This window comes from Myxine glutinosa, chromosome 6 (assembly GCF_964187855.1).
Source record: "Myxine glutinosa chromosome 6, kmMyxGlut1.1, whole genome shotgun sequence".
Classification (NCBI taxonomy): Eukaryota; Metazoa; Chordata; class Myxini; order Myxiniformes; family Myxinidae; genus Myxine; species Myxine glutinosa.
The window spans coordinates 91,144,547-91,162,176 of NC_136266.1; the positions used below are offsets into that span (position 1 = coordinate 91,144,547).

General features: G+C 44.7%; 1 protein-coding gene across 2 annotated transcripts in view; it reads right to left on the reverse strand.

Annotated features, from left to right (window-relative positions):
- The window catches only part of LOC137430087 (AP-1 complex subunit beta-1-like), a 97,166-nt gene that overhangs the window by 68,454 nt on the left and 11,082 nt on the right, over nucleotides 1–17,630 (reverse strand). For both annotated transcript variants that reach the window (XM_078780144.1, XM_078780145.1), the window contains exons 6-11: nucleotides 15,079–15,269; nucleotides 10,020–10,241; nucleotides 8,705–8,825; nucleotides 8,439–8,534; nucleotides 8,116–8,231; nucleotides 7,322–7,487 (exon numbers count right to left, since the gene is read on the reverse strand). In XM_078780144.1, coding sequence (XP_078636270.1) covers nucleotides 7,322–7,487; nucleotides 8,116–8,231; nucleotides 8,439–8,534; nucleotides 8,705–8,825; nucleotides 10,020–10,241; nucleotides 15,079–15,269 — 912 coding nt within the window. The remainder of the gene's footprint in view (nucleotides 1–7,321; nucleotides 7,488–8,115; nucleotides 8,232–8,438; nucleotides 8,535–8,704; nucleotides 8,826–10,019; nucleotides 10,242–15,078; nucleotides 15,270–17,630) is intronic.

Genomic DNA, 17,630 nt, shown 5'->3' on the forward strand with positions numbered 1-17,630 from the left:
TATTATGGTCACATAAAAACATAACAATCATGCCGTTTTCAATATTTTATTCTGAATAATTTAAGGTGAAATTTTTTGGGAATTTTAGGCATATTTTCACCTCAATTTAAGTATGGAGCTATAGGTCCATCACGGACAGTGTGGATGACGTTTATGTTTTCTAACGTACAGTCATTGTTCTGAGAAGACCTCTAGCGATCTTTGCGTCAATAACGTGTGTAGGACCCACGTGATCGGTTCACTGACTCAACCCTACGTCTCATAGACCCTGTAAGCCGTCGTATGCGTTGCTGTGGCAGGTTGTTCCATTCCCGATGTAATGCACGTTCCAATTCATCCAGATTGGCTATTGGAGGGACCATCTTCGCAATTTGTCGTCCCAACATGTCCCAAACGTGCTCGAGGGGGTTCAGGTCAGGACTGTACGCAGGCCAGGGGATGGTTGTCACAGCACCTTGCTCCAGCAAGGCTCGGACGCGTCTCGCACGGTGAGGCCTGGCGTTGTCATCCATGAAGATGGGTCTGCTGGCGAGGGTGTGGTCATCGAAGTGCGGGATTACGGTGGTATTCAGGATTTCCTCGGCATATCGCTCTCCGTTGAGGTTACCTCGCACAGTTATCAGGTCCAATTTACAGTCATGGGAGAAGCATCCCCAGACCATAATCGAGCCACCACCAAAGGGTACCGTTGGTTGAATGTTTTTAGGTGCATACGCGGTGTTTTTGTGGCGCCACACCCGAACACGCCCATCTGTCACGTACAGCAAGAACCGGCTTTCATCCGACCAATGAACTCGCCTCCAAGACCGGATGTTCCATCCACGTCGCGCTAGGCACCATGCCAAACGCTCCCTCTGATGTCGTTCGAGTAGCCTTGGACGCTTGATCACTCGTCTTGACCTTAAACCGGCCGATTTCAGGCGGTTCCTCACGGTACGGTGACATAGCCTTCTGTTGGGCAGCCAGTTGTCCTTCAGGAAATGGCTCGAGGCGAAGGGATATCGTCGCACCAGTCTCAAAAGCGCTCTATCTTGGCGGACTGTTGTCACGCGAGGTCTTCCAGACCTTGAGCGGTCCTTCACCGCATCCGTTTCCTGGTGTTTCTGCACCAACCGACTGATCACCGAATGGTGGTAACCAAACGTTCGAGCTACAGCTTTTCTGGACATTCCGGACTCGATCATGCCTATTATCCGCCATCTTTCTCCGACCGACAACCGTCTACGAGCCACCATTACGAGAAAATGACCATGTAACCCCCACACGAGCTCAGGCGTGACTTGCAATAACCCGTGATGATAGTGCATTTACAGAACATCACGACCACGTGGATGATAACACGTGCTGCACGAGCGATGGGCGTCACAGATGCGTGCACTCATCTGCATTTCATCAATGGATAATTGCTAATGTCATACCAATCATTATTTGATCTCACATACCTTAGAATATATGCCAATGTATACATATACACAAAGAATATATATTAGGGGGTGCTTAACTTAATTCTTTGTGTAGGGGTGCTTAACTTAATTCTTTGTGTATACATATACATATATACATATACATATATATATATATATACATATATATATATATATATATATATATATATATATATATATATATATATATATATATATATATATATATATATATATATATATATATATATATATATATATATATATATATATATATATATATATATTGTTGCGGTTCTTAGAACCTTCACTTTCCAAATTTAGTAATAAAACCCCTAATAACCCCCCTTTGTACATTTTCCCCTTAATTGGCTGTTAATTGAAATAAGTGCACCTTAGCTAGTCCATGTACAAGCACGTAGCCAATCACAGAACCTCTCAATAGTTATTTATTTAGTATGTGTATCAGTTAAGGCTCTGTTTTCCACTAGTTGACCTTGCGCTGCACCAAATCAAATAATATCGATCCCCTCTCAATTGCCCAAAACCTCCATTGCCGATTGTATTGCCAACCGCAATTGCCAACTGCATTCGCCCTCCATTGAACACGCGGTCAACTCGGGGAAGAAGGGTGTGGCCCCACCTCGTCATCAGGAGGAGGAGTGAGCCAGCCCCGATCAACCAACCAAGAATGAGGGGTTTGGCCTGAGAGGGCTGAGAGAGAACGATCGAGGAGGTTCGTGAAAGTTCCATGGGCGTGGTTATATAACCCGTCGCGCGGAGCCCCCACCTCCGTTCAGTTGAGGAGGAGCTGAGAGTTCTGTGGAGGGAAGCGCTTGACGAGTTCTGTGGAGCGAGACGCATGACCAAGGAGCACAAGGCGAATGAGAATCGGCACGCCCTGCTCGCGGTACCAACCAGCACTCTGAACAACAACAAGTGCGGGCACGCGAACCTCGACGTGCCGCGGTCCTCGGATCTCCCTGTCGCCCGTTCTGTGAACCAGAGTGCGAGGATTCGGGGCCGTCACCTCCATCCCTGCCGTTTGCACGGACCTGAACCTTCTCATCCCTCCATATCATCCCTGCCATTCCATCCTTTTGTGTACGTGAGTTTGCCTTGTTTGTTCTGTCTGGGGAATAAGTTAAGCTTGTTTTAAGAATTGCACTGTGTCTTCTTCTTCTTCTGTAAGTTACTTTCGTTTCTTTCCTTCTCCCTTGGTTTCTTTGGTTTTGTACATAATTAGTAATAAATACCAGTGTTCTTTCTTTACCCCTTTTGCTTCTTCACATTCGGTCGCTTTAGAGATTTCCACATTGAGTTCCTGTGGTTCGATTTCGGCCAACGCATATGAATCGGGTTTAGTCTTTGCTAATGGTTCGAACAATAAAACCGCTCGGCAAATAACATCTTGCCCGTGGTTTCGAGCGGAGTTACCCACCTGCCTTGTGGAGGGATTGCCGGAGGTGCATGGGAATCCCTTGACCAATCACTTTGGGCAATCCCGCCCCACAGGGGAGCGGGGTAGCTTCAGGATCGGAGACAGCCAGTGCAAATAGAAGGGGGATTAACCCCCCCCCCCCTTGCTAAGGGGGACTGCCGTCCCCGTTTCCGTTACAATATATATATATATATATATATATATATATATATAGTTGCGGTTTTGAAATAAAGGTTAATTTCCCCTCTTAGTTAGTTACACTACAACATGTAGCCTCGCAATAGTTCAGTTATTTCTTAGTAAATGTAAGCGTCGTCCTTTCCTGTGTTTAGTTTTGCGTTGAGTAGGCCAGTGAGATTGGGTGATCTTTTGGAGCTTTGCTTTGATGCTTTTGGTTTGGCGCTGAAATACCACGCGGGCAGGCCTGAACAAGTCGACCGAGGCCGAAGGAAGGCGGGGCAGGAGGAGTGGTCGGTAAGCACGAGCCGCCAATCAGGGCTCGAGGGGAGTGGCTTACCACTGCGGCAGGAGGCGGGGCTTGGAACATTCGGGTAAGGTCAGGGAGGTGCCATATAAGGTCCTGCCCCGAGCCTATTAACCAGAACGCGGCAGATCAGAACGTATGAGAACGCACGAGATCGCACGAGATCGCACGAGAACGGACGGCACGAGAACGCAGAAGGCAGACGAGAACGCGAGAGAAGCTGCAGAACGAATTGAATTGCCTCGTTGTACACGAACTTTCCCCGTTCCCCGTGCTCTGCGCTGTATTAATCGCTCGCTCGAAAGGACGACCCGCGCCTGGCCAGACGCGCGATTTCCTCCTGCCTGCCTTTGCCTGCATACGCGCCGCGAGGATTTCCTCCTGCCTGCCTTCGCCTGATACGTGCCGTGAACATCGAAGAGCCACGCCGGGCGAGCTGCCCCGGGGCGACCGACGGCAAAGCGCGCTTGGCGTGCGAACATTCTCCTCTTCTTCTCCCCGTGTGAGTGAATGGGCCCTTTGTCTGGGAAAATAAGTAAGACTGATTAAGCTCTGCTCTGTGTCCCTTTCCTTTCATTCTGATCATTGTATATAGTGTAAACAAGTCAAGTGAATCCACTTGGATTCCGCCCAGGTTGGCACATGGAAATTATGATGTAGCATAATTATCATCTCGGGTCAAGATTTGAAATTATGCCATGGTTTTTGTAAAATTGCTACTAGTATTCACATTATGTACTTTCACCAAAACATACATCATCATAGAAACATACATAGAATTTGGGTCCTCTGGGTCCTCTGGGTCATTTGGGTCATTTGGGTCCTCTGGGTCCTCTGGGTCCTCTGGGTCCTCTGGGTCCTCTGGGTCCTCTGGGTCCTCTGGGTCCTCTGGGTCCTCTGGGTCATTTGGGTCCTCTGGGTCATTTGGGTCCTCTGGGTCCTCTGGGTCATTTGGGTCCTCTGGGTCATTTGGGTCCTCTGGGTCCTCTGGGTCATTTGGGTCCTCTGGGTCCTCTGGGTCATTTGGGTCCTCTGGGTCATTTGGGTCCTCTGGGTCATTTGGGTCCTCTGGGTCATTTGGGTCCTCTGGGTCCTCTGGGTCCTCTGGGTCCTCTGGGTCATTTGGGTCCTCTGGGTCCTCTGGGTCATTTGGGTCCTCTGGGTCCTTTGGGTCCTCTGGGTCATTTGGGTCCTCTGGGTCATTTGGGTCCTCTGGGTCCTCTGGGTCATTTGGGTCCTCTGGGTCATTTGGGTCCTCTGGGTCCTCTGGGTCATTTGGGTCCTCTGGGTCATTTGGGTCCTCTGGGTCCTCTGGGTCATTTGGGTCCTCTGGGTCATTTGGGTCCTCTGGGTCATTTGGGTCCTCTGGGTCATTTGGGTCCTCTGGGTCATTTGGGTCCTCTGGGTCATTTGGGTCCTCTGGGTCATTTGGGTCCTCTGGGTCATTTGGGTCCTCTGGGTCCTCTGGGTCCTCTGGGTCCTCTGGGTCCTCTGGGTCATTTGGGTCCTCTGGGTCATTTGGGTCCTCTGGGTCATTTGGGTCCTCTGGGTCATTTGGGTCCTCTGGGTCATTTGGGTCCTCTGGGTCATTTGGGTCCTCTGGGTCATTTGGGTCCTCTGGGTCATTTGGGTCCTCTGGGTCATTTGGGTCCTCTGGGTCATTTGGGTCCTCTGGGTCATTTGGGTCCTCTGGGTCATTTGGGTCCTCTGGGTCATTTGGGTCCTCTGGGTCATTTGGGTCCTCTGGGTCATTTGGGTCCTCTGGGTCATTTGGGTCCTCTGGGTCATTTGGGTCCTCTGGGTCATTTGGGTCCTCTGGGTCATTTGGGTCCTCTGGGTCCTCTGGGTCCTCTGGGTCCTCTGGGTCCTCTGGGTCCTCTGGGTCCTCTGGGTCCTCTGGGTCCTCTGGGTCATTTGGGTCCTCTGGGTCATTTGGGTCCTCTGGGTCATTTGGGTCCTCTGGGTCATTTGGGTCCTCTGGGTCATTTGGGTCCTCTGGGTCATTTGGGTCCTCTGGGTCATTTGGGTCCTCTGGGTCATTTGGGTCCTCTGGGTCATTTGGGTCCTCTGGGTCATTTGGGTCCTCTGGGTCATTTGGGTCCTCTGGGTCATTTGGGTCCTCTGGGTCATTTGGGTCCTCTGGGTCATTTGGGTCCTCTGGGTCATTTGGGTCCTCTGGGTCATTTGGGTCCTCTGGGTCATTTGGGTCCTCTGGGTCATTTGGGTCCTCTGGGTCATTTGGGTCCTCTGGGTCATTTGGGACCTCTGGGTCATTTGGGACCTCTGGGTCATTTGGGTCCTCTGGGTCATTTGGGTCCTCTGGGTCATTTGGGTCCTCTGGGTCATTTGGGTCATTTGGGTCCTCTGGGTCATTTGGGTCCTCTGGGTCATTTGGGTCCTCTGGGTCATTTGGGTCCTCTGGGTCATTTGGGTCCTCTGGGTCATTTGGGTCCTCTGGGTCATTTGGGTCCTCTGGGTCATTTGGGTCATTTGGGTCCTCTGGGTCATTTGGGTCCTCTGGGTCATTTGGGTCCTCTGGGTCATTTGGGTCCTCTGGGTCATTTGGGTCCTCTGGGTCATTTGGGTCCTCTGGGTCCTCTGGGTCCTCTGGGTCCTATATTCCTATCCTATAACATATATATCTCCTATAACCTATCCTATAAATATAGATTTGATGACGTCATGTTTACACATCTGAGCGACAGAAATGAGCGACAGAAATGAGCGACAGAAATGGGTGACAGAAACTAGCTTCACTTTTGAGCGCCCGAAATTCCCAGGCAAACGCTATAACGCACCAGGTTTACAACCTGTGCGTTAATAAATTCTGTACTTCCTCCGATTTGACTGTCCTGTCTCTTCAATCCATTGGCTTCGCATGGTATGAATAAAGCCGCTCGAATCGGGTTCCAATAAAAGTAACAGCACGAGTCACGTGATACGCATCCGCTCGGGCATACTTGATTAAGCGTGGCTCGTGTGAGGCTCAATCACCGCTTTCGTGGCAGCGTGGGTACCAAAGGTACATGTGAATTTGTCCCGATACCCTTTTTCACGTTTGCCCGGAAGTGGCGATTCAGTCTCGCGGACCCGAAGTCCCAGGGGGAAAAAGGGGTTTAATCCCCCCTTTGTAACGGGAACGGGCTTCGGGGATCCGCAACAATATATATATATAAAATAAAAATGTAAAAATAAAATATAATACAATTAAAAAACAAAATATATTATCACCTTCTAACTTTTGATTGGCAAAGCAATTCAGGCACCCCATATTAAATTCTTTAAATTCCAGGTCAATTGGATGAAAATTGACAATCTTGTGTGATGCTACCTTTGACCTTTTGACCAAATTATTAATTTGACTACTCCATATTCTCAAAGCTTTTTTGAAAACTTGAAGACAAAGTTCAAATGGTAGATTGAAATTTCCGGTGAATTGGATGAAAATTGATGGTTTTGGGTGATGCTGACCTTTGACATTTTGACAAAATTATTAATTTGTCTTCTCCATATCATCACAATAAAAAATTTCTGAAAATTTGATAAACAATAGCTGATGACAATAGCTCAAATGGCAAAAACGTTTACGGCATGGACGGACGGACGCACACACTCACACTCACACACACAGAAGTGATTACAAAACCCAAGTCTCCTGCTGTGCAGGGAATGGGCTAATAAATGCTTGTTTTTCAATTGACAACACAAAACAGAATTTTTAAGGGAATTTAGGGGGTTTTTTGGAAACAGAAAAGGCACTTCTTTGTAGTGGAAAATCATGGGCTTGGCATTTATCTCTTACATGGAAAAAAAAGCTCAGAAACACAAAAATCAATGTACATTGGTCAAGTTAATAACATCGCAGAACAGTTATTTAGTCGTCACGGGTTCAATACTCCGCATCCAATTTTTTGGGGAGAAGAGTTGTTTTTAACTTCCACGCATCGCAAGCAATAGGTGTTTCTGCAATACCTGAGTGCTCTCGTCATGAAATCCTTCCAGAAAGCTCTCCAAAAGTTCATCGGCATTGTCGATACGCTCTGCATACTCGCCGACAATCCATATCATGGCAGCACGGGCCTCTGGCTCATCCAGCGAGTCCAAATTTTCACAAAGCGTAGCAATGATGCTTTCATACCTACCACAGGCAATACCGCAGATTAAAGAAGAAAAAAAAGTTTATTAAAACGTTGAGACAAATTTAACATTATTCAAAATTTGGGCCTTGTTCACTGGATTTTTTTTTTTACTGTACCAAAACTCATTTTAACGTAGTTTAAACTATTTTTTCTTTAGAATTCATAGTAGCCTCGAGTATAAGTATAAGGTATTCGGGGCTGCCACAACTCATGCAAATTTTTAAAGTCAATTTAAGAAACAAAAAGTTAAAACTACATTGTAATTACAATGCATCTCAATCCTCACACCAAAGCCCCACAGTATGATCACCTGGAAAGCATAATCAGTCAAACGTCATGAGTCTACAGACTTTTGAAAGCTGCAACAATTGGCAAGTGCAAGGTACCAAGACCAAATCAGTCTCAATTACCTTTCATTCTTTTCTTTAGTTTCAATACAAGGCCTTTCTTGTAACCGAAACAATGATGATCAACACCTTTTAACAATAACTCACAGTCCAACACACTCGTTCCACTTATTTGCACTTTCAGCCTGATCAAACCACGTGGAACCATGAGCAGGTGTTACCGAGGTTCAAATACTAATCATAGCCATCACCTTCCTCACCTCACCATCCACTGACTCACTTGTTGGGGTATTTGCGGAAAATGTCTTTTATGACCACAACAGCTTCCTGGACGACATAGTTGACCTTCGTCTGGATCAAATCGAGCAGCGTGCTAACGCAGCGCTCTGCAGATTGCTGGACAGACGAATACAAGGTGTGCATGGGAATAAGTAAACAGGAAATAAAAGCACAGGTGAAACGTCAATACCACCAAGCACAAGAGCAACTAAGCAGAATGAGAAGAAAAATTAAACCAGTCTGGTTTATTTAAATGAAAAACCCCTGGTCATATGCAAAAAAATTATAACCAATTTGATGGAGAAAGAACAAACAAAAACAAACCTCCACTTTGATAGCACACCTGCCAATGGCTCGTACGGCTTTGCGCACAAAATCTACATCTACCTCAGTAGCGTACTCCTTCAGCTCGGCCAGGACCTGCGCCATATTATTAAAGGTACAAAATCAGCACAATCAAAATGAACTTGATGCATGCTGGCATTTATTCTCTTATGCACATATTAATTGGACAAATTGAAAGAAAAAAAAAAAGATAAAAATCAATAGCAAAAAGATTATGAAAATGACAAACAATGTGGAACTCTAACCTGGGTGATGTTAGCCTGAGAGGCAAGCCGAATCATGATGTCCAGCTTCTCCAGTTTCACGTATATTGGATCATTATATTTCACAAAGAAAACTTTTATCTCGTGTTTCAAAATTTCAGGGCTGAAGAAGAAGGGAATTGAGGAATGAGATGAAGAAAATAGTTAATAAAAATCAAGACAAGAGGCTTTTCCTGAAACAATTGCATCGTAAGATAACAGGTAAAGGATTACATTCAAAGATAAGAATCATAACATGAGTTAATCCTCCACAACCTCTATCCAGAGAACCATCTCTGCACCTGCACCACAACCACGACCATGCTCATGTCCCTCTCCATAATCTTCTTGTAAGTCTATTTTGTTTCTGCACCTCTTTCTCACTCCAAAAACAAAAAACTATTCTTCACAAAAAAAACTGTCATACAGAATTCGTCCTTAATTCGCTATCCCTTTTCAACATCCCCTAACTGAATCTACACCAAATAAAACATTTCTTTCTTCAAATGCTCTGAACATTTTTTTAACTCTTCAAAATATATATATATATATATATATATATATATATATATATATATATATATATATATATATATATATATATATATATATAAACACAAACGTAGTTCATCCACCCTCATCTCATACCTCCAGCTCCATGTAGCCCCATGCCTTCAAAGGAATTTTTTTTTTTTAACCATCCCTCCCATGAAGTGGGTCTATGCAAGTCTAGTTTGGAAATTCTGAGCAGTCAATTGTGCAGATGCAGTGTGCACATGATAATAAATTTCCATTCACATTCACATCCACATCCATTAATAGTGGCCAACCCCTCCATCCACTGCCATGACATCCCTCATCCTTAAAACAGGCAGGCTGTAGCCTCTTCCCTCTCAGGGAACACATGGTCCCCCATCAACCCCCTTCTGGTGAAATGACCTAAATCCAGGATCACTGCTCAACTCCACTCATTTGTTCTTTTTTTTCCCCCATCTATGGAACAAACTTCCACATTCTCTTCAACCTCATTCTTCCCACCAGGTCTTCAAGACAGCTGTTCACCACCATCTCATTGTCCCTAATCAAAAACCATGATCTTTCCTACCCTCGTTGAAGCACCCTCCCATCCCAAGTTTTGCTTTCGTATCAATCTTATATCCTTGCATTCTCTCCTGCCCCTCAACGCATCCTTTCCTCCCCATTAACCTGCCCTCCCCTGCCCCTTGTCAATCCGAAAACAATGCCTCCAGCATCTTCGGCTGTGGAGGAATAAAAATTACTCCATAAATGACAAACCAGCCATTGGCGATGGCATTACCGTTTCTGCACTATAAGATTGATGTTTCGCAGTGCGACATATTGCAGCTCTGGCTCGGCTGAGAGTAGTGTAACAAGTGGAGGCGCTAGCTTCTTGAGTAGTGTGGTATGGTACTCTGCATCCTTGGGAAGAAGCTCCACAAATTTCATGAGAACCTTCACGGCAGAGAGTACCACGCCAGAGTTGGCATGGGAGAGGCGTGGTGTCACTCGCTCACATATGCTGGCAGGGTCAAAGAGGCAGAGGAGAAAACAAAATAAATGGGTCAGAAATGATCAAGAAATAAACTAATAAGATTTTTTTAAATGGGGATCGGAAAAAGGTTGTTTTTTTTCATCAGCTGAGAATGAACATCAATTTTGTCTGATTTTATCATGGACGAGAATTTGCAAAAAAAAAGGCAAAACATATATCCTTGAATCAACTTTGCACAGGCACAACATGCCATCATTTTCCAGAAACTAAAAAAAGAAAAGAAAAAAAAGTGGCACCGGCAAATTGGCACGTACAATCAGTGCCAGCAACCCAATGAATCACCACTTGGCACAAAAGATTGCATAGTTGCTTTGACAGCAAAATTTAAATTAACATTCTCTCATTTGTACCAAAAATAACCAAATCAATCACACCAGTGAACCTATTGTAAGGCATCAATAATAAAGTGAAACAAAAGGGAAAGTGACATTTTGGTTCATAAAAATAAGCCATCATGAAAGATGACCCGTTTTTATTGCACGAAAACACAAGACCCAGAAAGTCAAATTGTACGAAAGCAAGGGGGCATTTTTTCACTTTTTACTTCGAGAAAAAAATCTGTTTTTTAATGAAGCATCTCAACTGGTCAGAAAGAAATATTGTGCTGGAAATAATTTAAAAACTAGAACGGCACTCGGTAGAGTGCATACCTCCGCCAGGCTGAACAGTTTGTTTTGTATCCCAATGACGGGCCGGATCTGGATTTGGACCTGAACCAAAATCTAATCGGCTTGTTGTCACCAAACCAACGCGTCCACCAAGTTTTGTCCAAATCCGTCCATAATTTTTTCAGATATCATGCCATGTATCGCTTTTGTCCCATCTCCCAATGGTGAAGATTCACTTTAAAATTAAATGACTCTCGTATCCAAATCCATAATCAGATCTTCACCAAAATCGAACCCATTTGTCCTTGTCAAACACACACAACCTCTCCACCAAGTTTCGTCCAAATCCGCCCATAACTTTTTGCGATATCCTGCTATGTGTCGTTTTTGGCCCGATCTCCCAATGGTGAAGAATTTTTTTTTTTAATTCCAGTAGCCGGATCCAAATCCTGATCTTCACCAAAATCTAATGATTTTGTCCTCGTCACACATGCTACATCTCTGCCAAATTTCATCCGAATCCGTCCACAACTTTGAGATATCTTGTTCACAAACGGACAGACAAACAGACAGACAGGCGTAAAAACATAACCTTCATCCACCTTCGGTGGTGGAGGTAAAAATAGAAAAGCCGACTATCCCTTTGTCTTTACACTTCACAGCCTCCAATAAATTGCACTCATTTCTCAAGCTTAGTTAAACATCTATTAATGATAACAACAGATCGCAAGCAAGACTACAACAATGGTAAACAAACATCAGTGTACTTTTGCAGAACTACAATGACAAACACAATGAGAAGTCAAATCTGCAAAGGTTGCCTGCACATGTCTGTCAACTCCCCTTCAAGTCAGTACCCTCCCAGTCATCTCCGACAAGCCGACACCTTGTGTCCCCCCTCTTCAGCATCCCAGCTCTGTTCCACCTCACCCAACCTCCTCTCTCTGACTCATGACAACTTTCCCCTTACCCCACCCACTCTCCAAGTTCCCCCACACTGCCAACAGTGCCTACTCCCTTGTCCCTAAGTGTGGACTCCAACATCTGAGGCCTCCACTCCAACCTCACAGCTCTCTCAATCCAGGCCATTGCTGATAAAACCGAACATATACTTAACAGAAACCTTCCTCCCACACGACATCCTGACTCCTTCGGGTCTCTCCCTGGCTGTTGTATCCTCTGGTTGAAGAGGGGTAAATCCCACCCTGGCAGCGAAGTTACACTTTACATCAATAACTCCATTACTCACGATACATATACTGCTCTAAGACCTACAAACCCATAGGACTACCTTTGACTGTGACTTACCTCACCACCCTCCATTCGTTTGTATGTTGTACCATCCTCTTAACAGCGACTGTCTGTCTCTCTATAATCTATATGGACCAACTTTTTAACCACCCATCCCAACTCTCTCTTCCTCAGAAGTGGTGATTTCAATTGTCACCATGCCAATTGGCTGGGTGATGGACCTCTCTCTCACCAGCCATGGCACTTCAGCAAAGGACTTTTGTGACGCCATCGGACAGACTCAATCCATGAACACTTCTGCCAATGGCAAATCCTCCCTTATGGACTTGGTAATGACCAACTTCTCTGCTGACGTCTCCTGTTCTTCCTCTGCCCCAATTGGTTCATCTGATCATGTGCTTGGGAGAATCAACATCTATCTGGCTATTCTCAGAGAGCTGCTTCAGCACCAGCAAATTTGGCAGATCACTCAGGCAGATTGGAGGGGACTGCAAGCATCAATCTCTCTTCAGGACCAGTCTACTATATTTACTACCCTTGATGTTAACTCATCTTGGGAATTCTTCCACAAAAACCTGTTCTCTCTTATGCACAGTCATCCCATCTAACATTCTGCTATCATACCCTTCTCCTCACGGTCATGGTACACTGAATCCTGTGGTTATGCAGTTGCCTTGAAACAACTTTTCTCCTCATGAAAGACAAATCCGACGGAAGGCAAACTTGGGTCACTCCTCAAAGCCCACAACAAGTGCGTGCCAACTCTTCGGAGATCCAGAAAGCAACATCTTGCCAACCCCAAGATTGATCTTTCAAACTTGTATACCTCCTCTAAAACCTGGTGGCACCTTGTTAAGTCTGTTCCTGGAGTATGCTCCCCCTCAATCCTTTCCCCACTTCAAATGGCACCACAGCAGACTCTGCCCATAAGTCTGAATGCCTCAATTCTGTATTTGATTGCAAATATTTTATCCCCCAACCCTTAGCTCCATGTACCCACCCTACCATAGTCCCACCCAACTGGTCCTGGACTCTGTCTTTTTCACCTGAGCAGGAGAACTTTCTGGCAAACGTAAACCGATTCTGCAACCAGTCCGGATGGCATCAACTCACATCCTAAAAACTTGCTCTGCTGCTCATGCACAAGTTCTTCCAGCTCTGTTCAGACTTATTTCCATCTGCATGAAAGTTGGCCAACATCACTGCATTAAATGAAAAAGGTATAAAAAGTGATTCCCTTAACTACAGATCTATTTTACTTACAATCATCAGGATGGTCATGGAATCAATCATTGCAGTTAACAGCAAATCCTTATTTTCTCCAAAGGCCTGATGTCAAACCAACAGTTTGGATTCAGACCATCACTCTACCCTGAACATGCTGCTTCTCCCCTTGCAACAATGAATGGAGGCTCTCAATGTCAGACATGAGATCAGGGCCATGTCCCTAAAACATCAAGCATTTTGATACATTCTGGAACCCACCCCACTATGCTCTCCAAACTCTCTGCCTACGACATCCAAGGCCACCTCAACACATGGCTTCCTGACTTCTACTACTCTTGTAACCAACGAGAGGCTGTCAACGGAATCCTCTCATTTCCTCTCCCTGTAGAGACCGGAGTGCCCCAAGGCACCGTTTCGGGTCCAGTTTTATTACTCCTCAACAGTCTTTCTGACTATCTCAAAAATCCGCTTCATCTCTTGGCAGAGGAATTCACCCTTTGCTGTGACATCCCTCCTCTTTCAGCCTCTTCCCTCTCTGCAGACTGATAGAATCACGTGCTAGTCAAACACTTGGCATACATATTTCAATCCTGAGAAATCTCTCATTCTCACTATCTCTCTCCAAAGTGACTTTCTGGTGAACCATCCCATCCACTTTGTTAACAATCCTCTTGATGAAGTTCAGTCACTCAAACATTTTGGCCTCAGTCAGCCATTATCATTCTAGGGTGAACCACATATCTAAGATGTATCCAAAGCCAGTCACCGACTGAGTATCCTCCGACATGCAAAGACTTTCCTTGGCACACCTGAACTTTCATCTACCTACAAGGCCTTCATCTGCAGCTTGGAGTACTGTCTGGGCTAGCAATCCTACATCACACCTTGATCAGCTTGACGCCTTGGAAACGAAGGTCTTCAACACCATTGACATCTCCCACAAAGAAGCTGAGTCTCCGGCTCCATCACTTTCACATCGGACCAGTCACTGGTCTATCTGTCTTCCACCACCTCCATTCTGGGCTTGAACCCTCTACCTTTTCTGCGCCCTGTCCCCCCTGCCCCCAACCACCCTGGTCTCTGAATGGTGCGAGTCCTCTATCAGAAAATCCCCTTCTGTTGAAATTCCCAAAATCCAAACTCACTGCTCACCTCCTCTCATTTGTTCCTCTTTTTCTGCACCTCTGCAACCACCTCCTTCAGTCTCTTCAATCTACTTCCTCCGAGGCTTCAGAACAGTTTTTCCACTATCATTTCAGGTCATCCTCCATCCACAATCATGATCTTTTCTACCCCCATTAACCCTCTCCAAGCTCACCAATCTTGGAATTTCCAGTTTTTCCTCCCACTTCTGTGAATGAGAGTGTGAGTCTGTATCTATCTTGTTCACCCATTTGTCAAATCCTCCCTCTATTTTGGGCTTGAACCCTTTTATTGGAGCCACCCACTGTCTGTCTCTGTCTCTGTCTCTGTCTCTGTCTCTCTCTCTCTGTGTCTCCTTCCTTTTGTTCTGTTACATCCTGTTACAGTTCCGTTTTCTCGCTCCTCCACAAGCCTCAATAACTGTATACAACAAAAATAGAATAAAAGACAGCATACAAGATTCAGATAGAAATGCCAAACAGGCCAACCAGAATGGTGAAAACGAAATATAGTACAAAACTGAACAGACGTGAAAAATAAATAGTACAAGGCTATGCATTGACGGAAATGTCTACCTCTGAGCCTCACGATCATCCTTCGGGACGTAGTTGGCCAGGGAATCGAGGATGAATATTTGACCCCACTCCGTGCATTCATTTAATGCAGTCATAAGCTTGTTGATCGTTTGGCTGTTAAGGTCCAACAACTGACTGTTGGGGTGAGACTCGGCTATCTCTGAAAGAGCAGCAACTGCATTCGCCACCACCTGGTCATGAACAGAGTTTTATTAATATGCAATGCTCACAACAAACAGATGCATAATCCTAGTCTTGCTGTATTTACTACCACCTAAACAACCATCGACTGTTGTGTCCCAGCATTTTTCCTCCCCCACCTTCCAGGGATACAGCTCCAACTTAGCCACAAGGAACAAACCCAGATACTGCTGCTTGAAGCATGGCTGATGAGCAAACTCAAGAAGCCGATTAGTGCACAACTACGTTTTGTTCCATTATCCAAGTTGCATCGCACAATAGCTATAAATGCACAGCTCCAGGATCACAAAGTCAAACTATCAGGACAATCTTTTGATTATGGCCACAATTTCTTTCCATCCCTCAACCCAAAAGGATACATCGCAATGGCATCATTACAAGATTTGGTTCCTCTTTTCCCCCCTGAGCAGTTTTGAATCCATGAAAAACAAGACTGATATTTGAGGAACAGGGCCACAGGAAGGTTTCTTGCAGCAAGTGGAGACGATCCCGTTGGCAATTGCAAACATCAAAGTGAATGTCCAACACGCTTTATCCCCCGTTTCACCCACGTGATAAATCAGTCCTTGAGAAAATGAGTAAATCTTGTGAATGCACTAATGCAACTGATGCAACCTTTCACCTTCTCCTCTGCCCATTTCCCTTAACTCTGCTCTCATTTAATTCATCCAATGCATGTGAAATGGCAGTTATGAGATGTTACCTCTAGAGGTGCATTCTTCATCTCATGTTACCATGACTCCCCTCTATGTGCATCTACTATAAATGCATTGTGTGTGTGTGTGTGTGTGTGCGACATACTTTTTGTATCTATTAAATACGTACGTCTTAATTAATTACATACTATTGAAATGTACCTTTTAACTCTTCAGACTGCTGAGACCCCTTCGACCTTTGAATACCCTTTAAGACCCCTAAGATCCTTAAGGCCCCTAAAGATCCAAAATACCCAGAGGACCCCAAAAGTCCCAAAACATACCCCTCCTCCCAGCGTCCGGCAGGCAGGTATAATTACAAGGCGGTGAAGACCAATGGAAATTTGGTCCAAGCCCCCTTAGTTTCACCAAAAACTTGCGATAACTGATTATAGAAGTAGCTTTGTCAGAAATGATAAATGTGATCAATTATATAAAACTACAAAAGTGTCCGAGAGCATTTCAAATTATACCGTGATTTTTGTTAATAAAAGGCAGAGCTATGTACAGTATGTATACAGATCATCATCATCATCATCATTTCATGCACAGTCTGCAGGTGCTGCTTGCATCATTGCTGGGAGCGTGGCTGTGGCGCTCATGTAGTACCCAGTTTCCATTAAGCTGGTACTCATCTTTGAAGGATGACAGACTTAGACTTGGTCAACCCACCTGATGTTATTTAACGGCACGACAAGGGCTCAAACTCAAGACCCGAAGAGCCACCTCAATTAAGCCAACACCAGGCTAGTATATAGATTAAATAATTTGAGAGATAGACTTTGGAGATGATAACCAATACCCAAATTTACCTCTCCTGCTTTAATGCACGAGCTGCAAATAAAAAAGGCAGTAATGTGGGGGAGTAGGAGAGAATAGCAAATAGTTATGAAATTTCTGTTCAAAAACACAGAGTGTTGAAATTTAAAGCTAAGGAGCTGCATATTACAACGATTGCTTGTCATGCAAATCAGTGTTTGACTGGTGCAAGTCATTTAAATACGGATGCAAAAGTTTACAGAATGAACCACATGCTGCAGGACTGGCCACCTCGATCAGTATACATCCTAATCGCAAACATCAGCAGGAGATATATATATATATATACATATACACATATATATCTATATATATATATATATATATATATATCTATATATATATATATATATATATATATATATATACCCTACCGGTCAAAAGTTTTAGAACACCTCAATTTTTCCAGTTTTTATTGAAACTTACGCAGTTTAATGTCTCAATGTACTCTGAAATTAAGCATAGAACAAATAAACAAAACAAAAAACAACCACCTTTAGAGGCCATTTTTCCCCGCTATAGCAGGGGTTGGCCTTTTTCGGGTACCGTGGTCCCCATTTTGAAGCAATGTTTTATGGCCGGATGCCCTTCCTGCCGCCAACCCTGTTAATTTGCCTCTTGCAACACACAGGGAATTACCAGTGAACTGGTACTCAATTTGCCGACCTCGGAAGGATGACAGGCTGAGTCAACCCCCTGGCGTTAATTCAGCAATTGACCTGGATTCGAACCCAGGATCCTCGGATCCCAAGCCGGCACCCTAACCGCTAAGCCAACACCAGGGTCATAGAACAAATAAACAATTGGAGATTAAAAGAAATCATAAAATCATTTTGT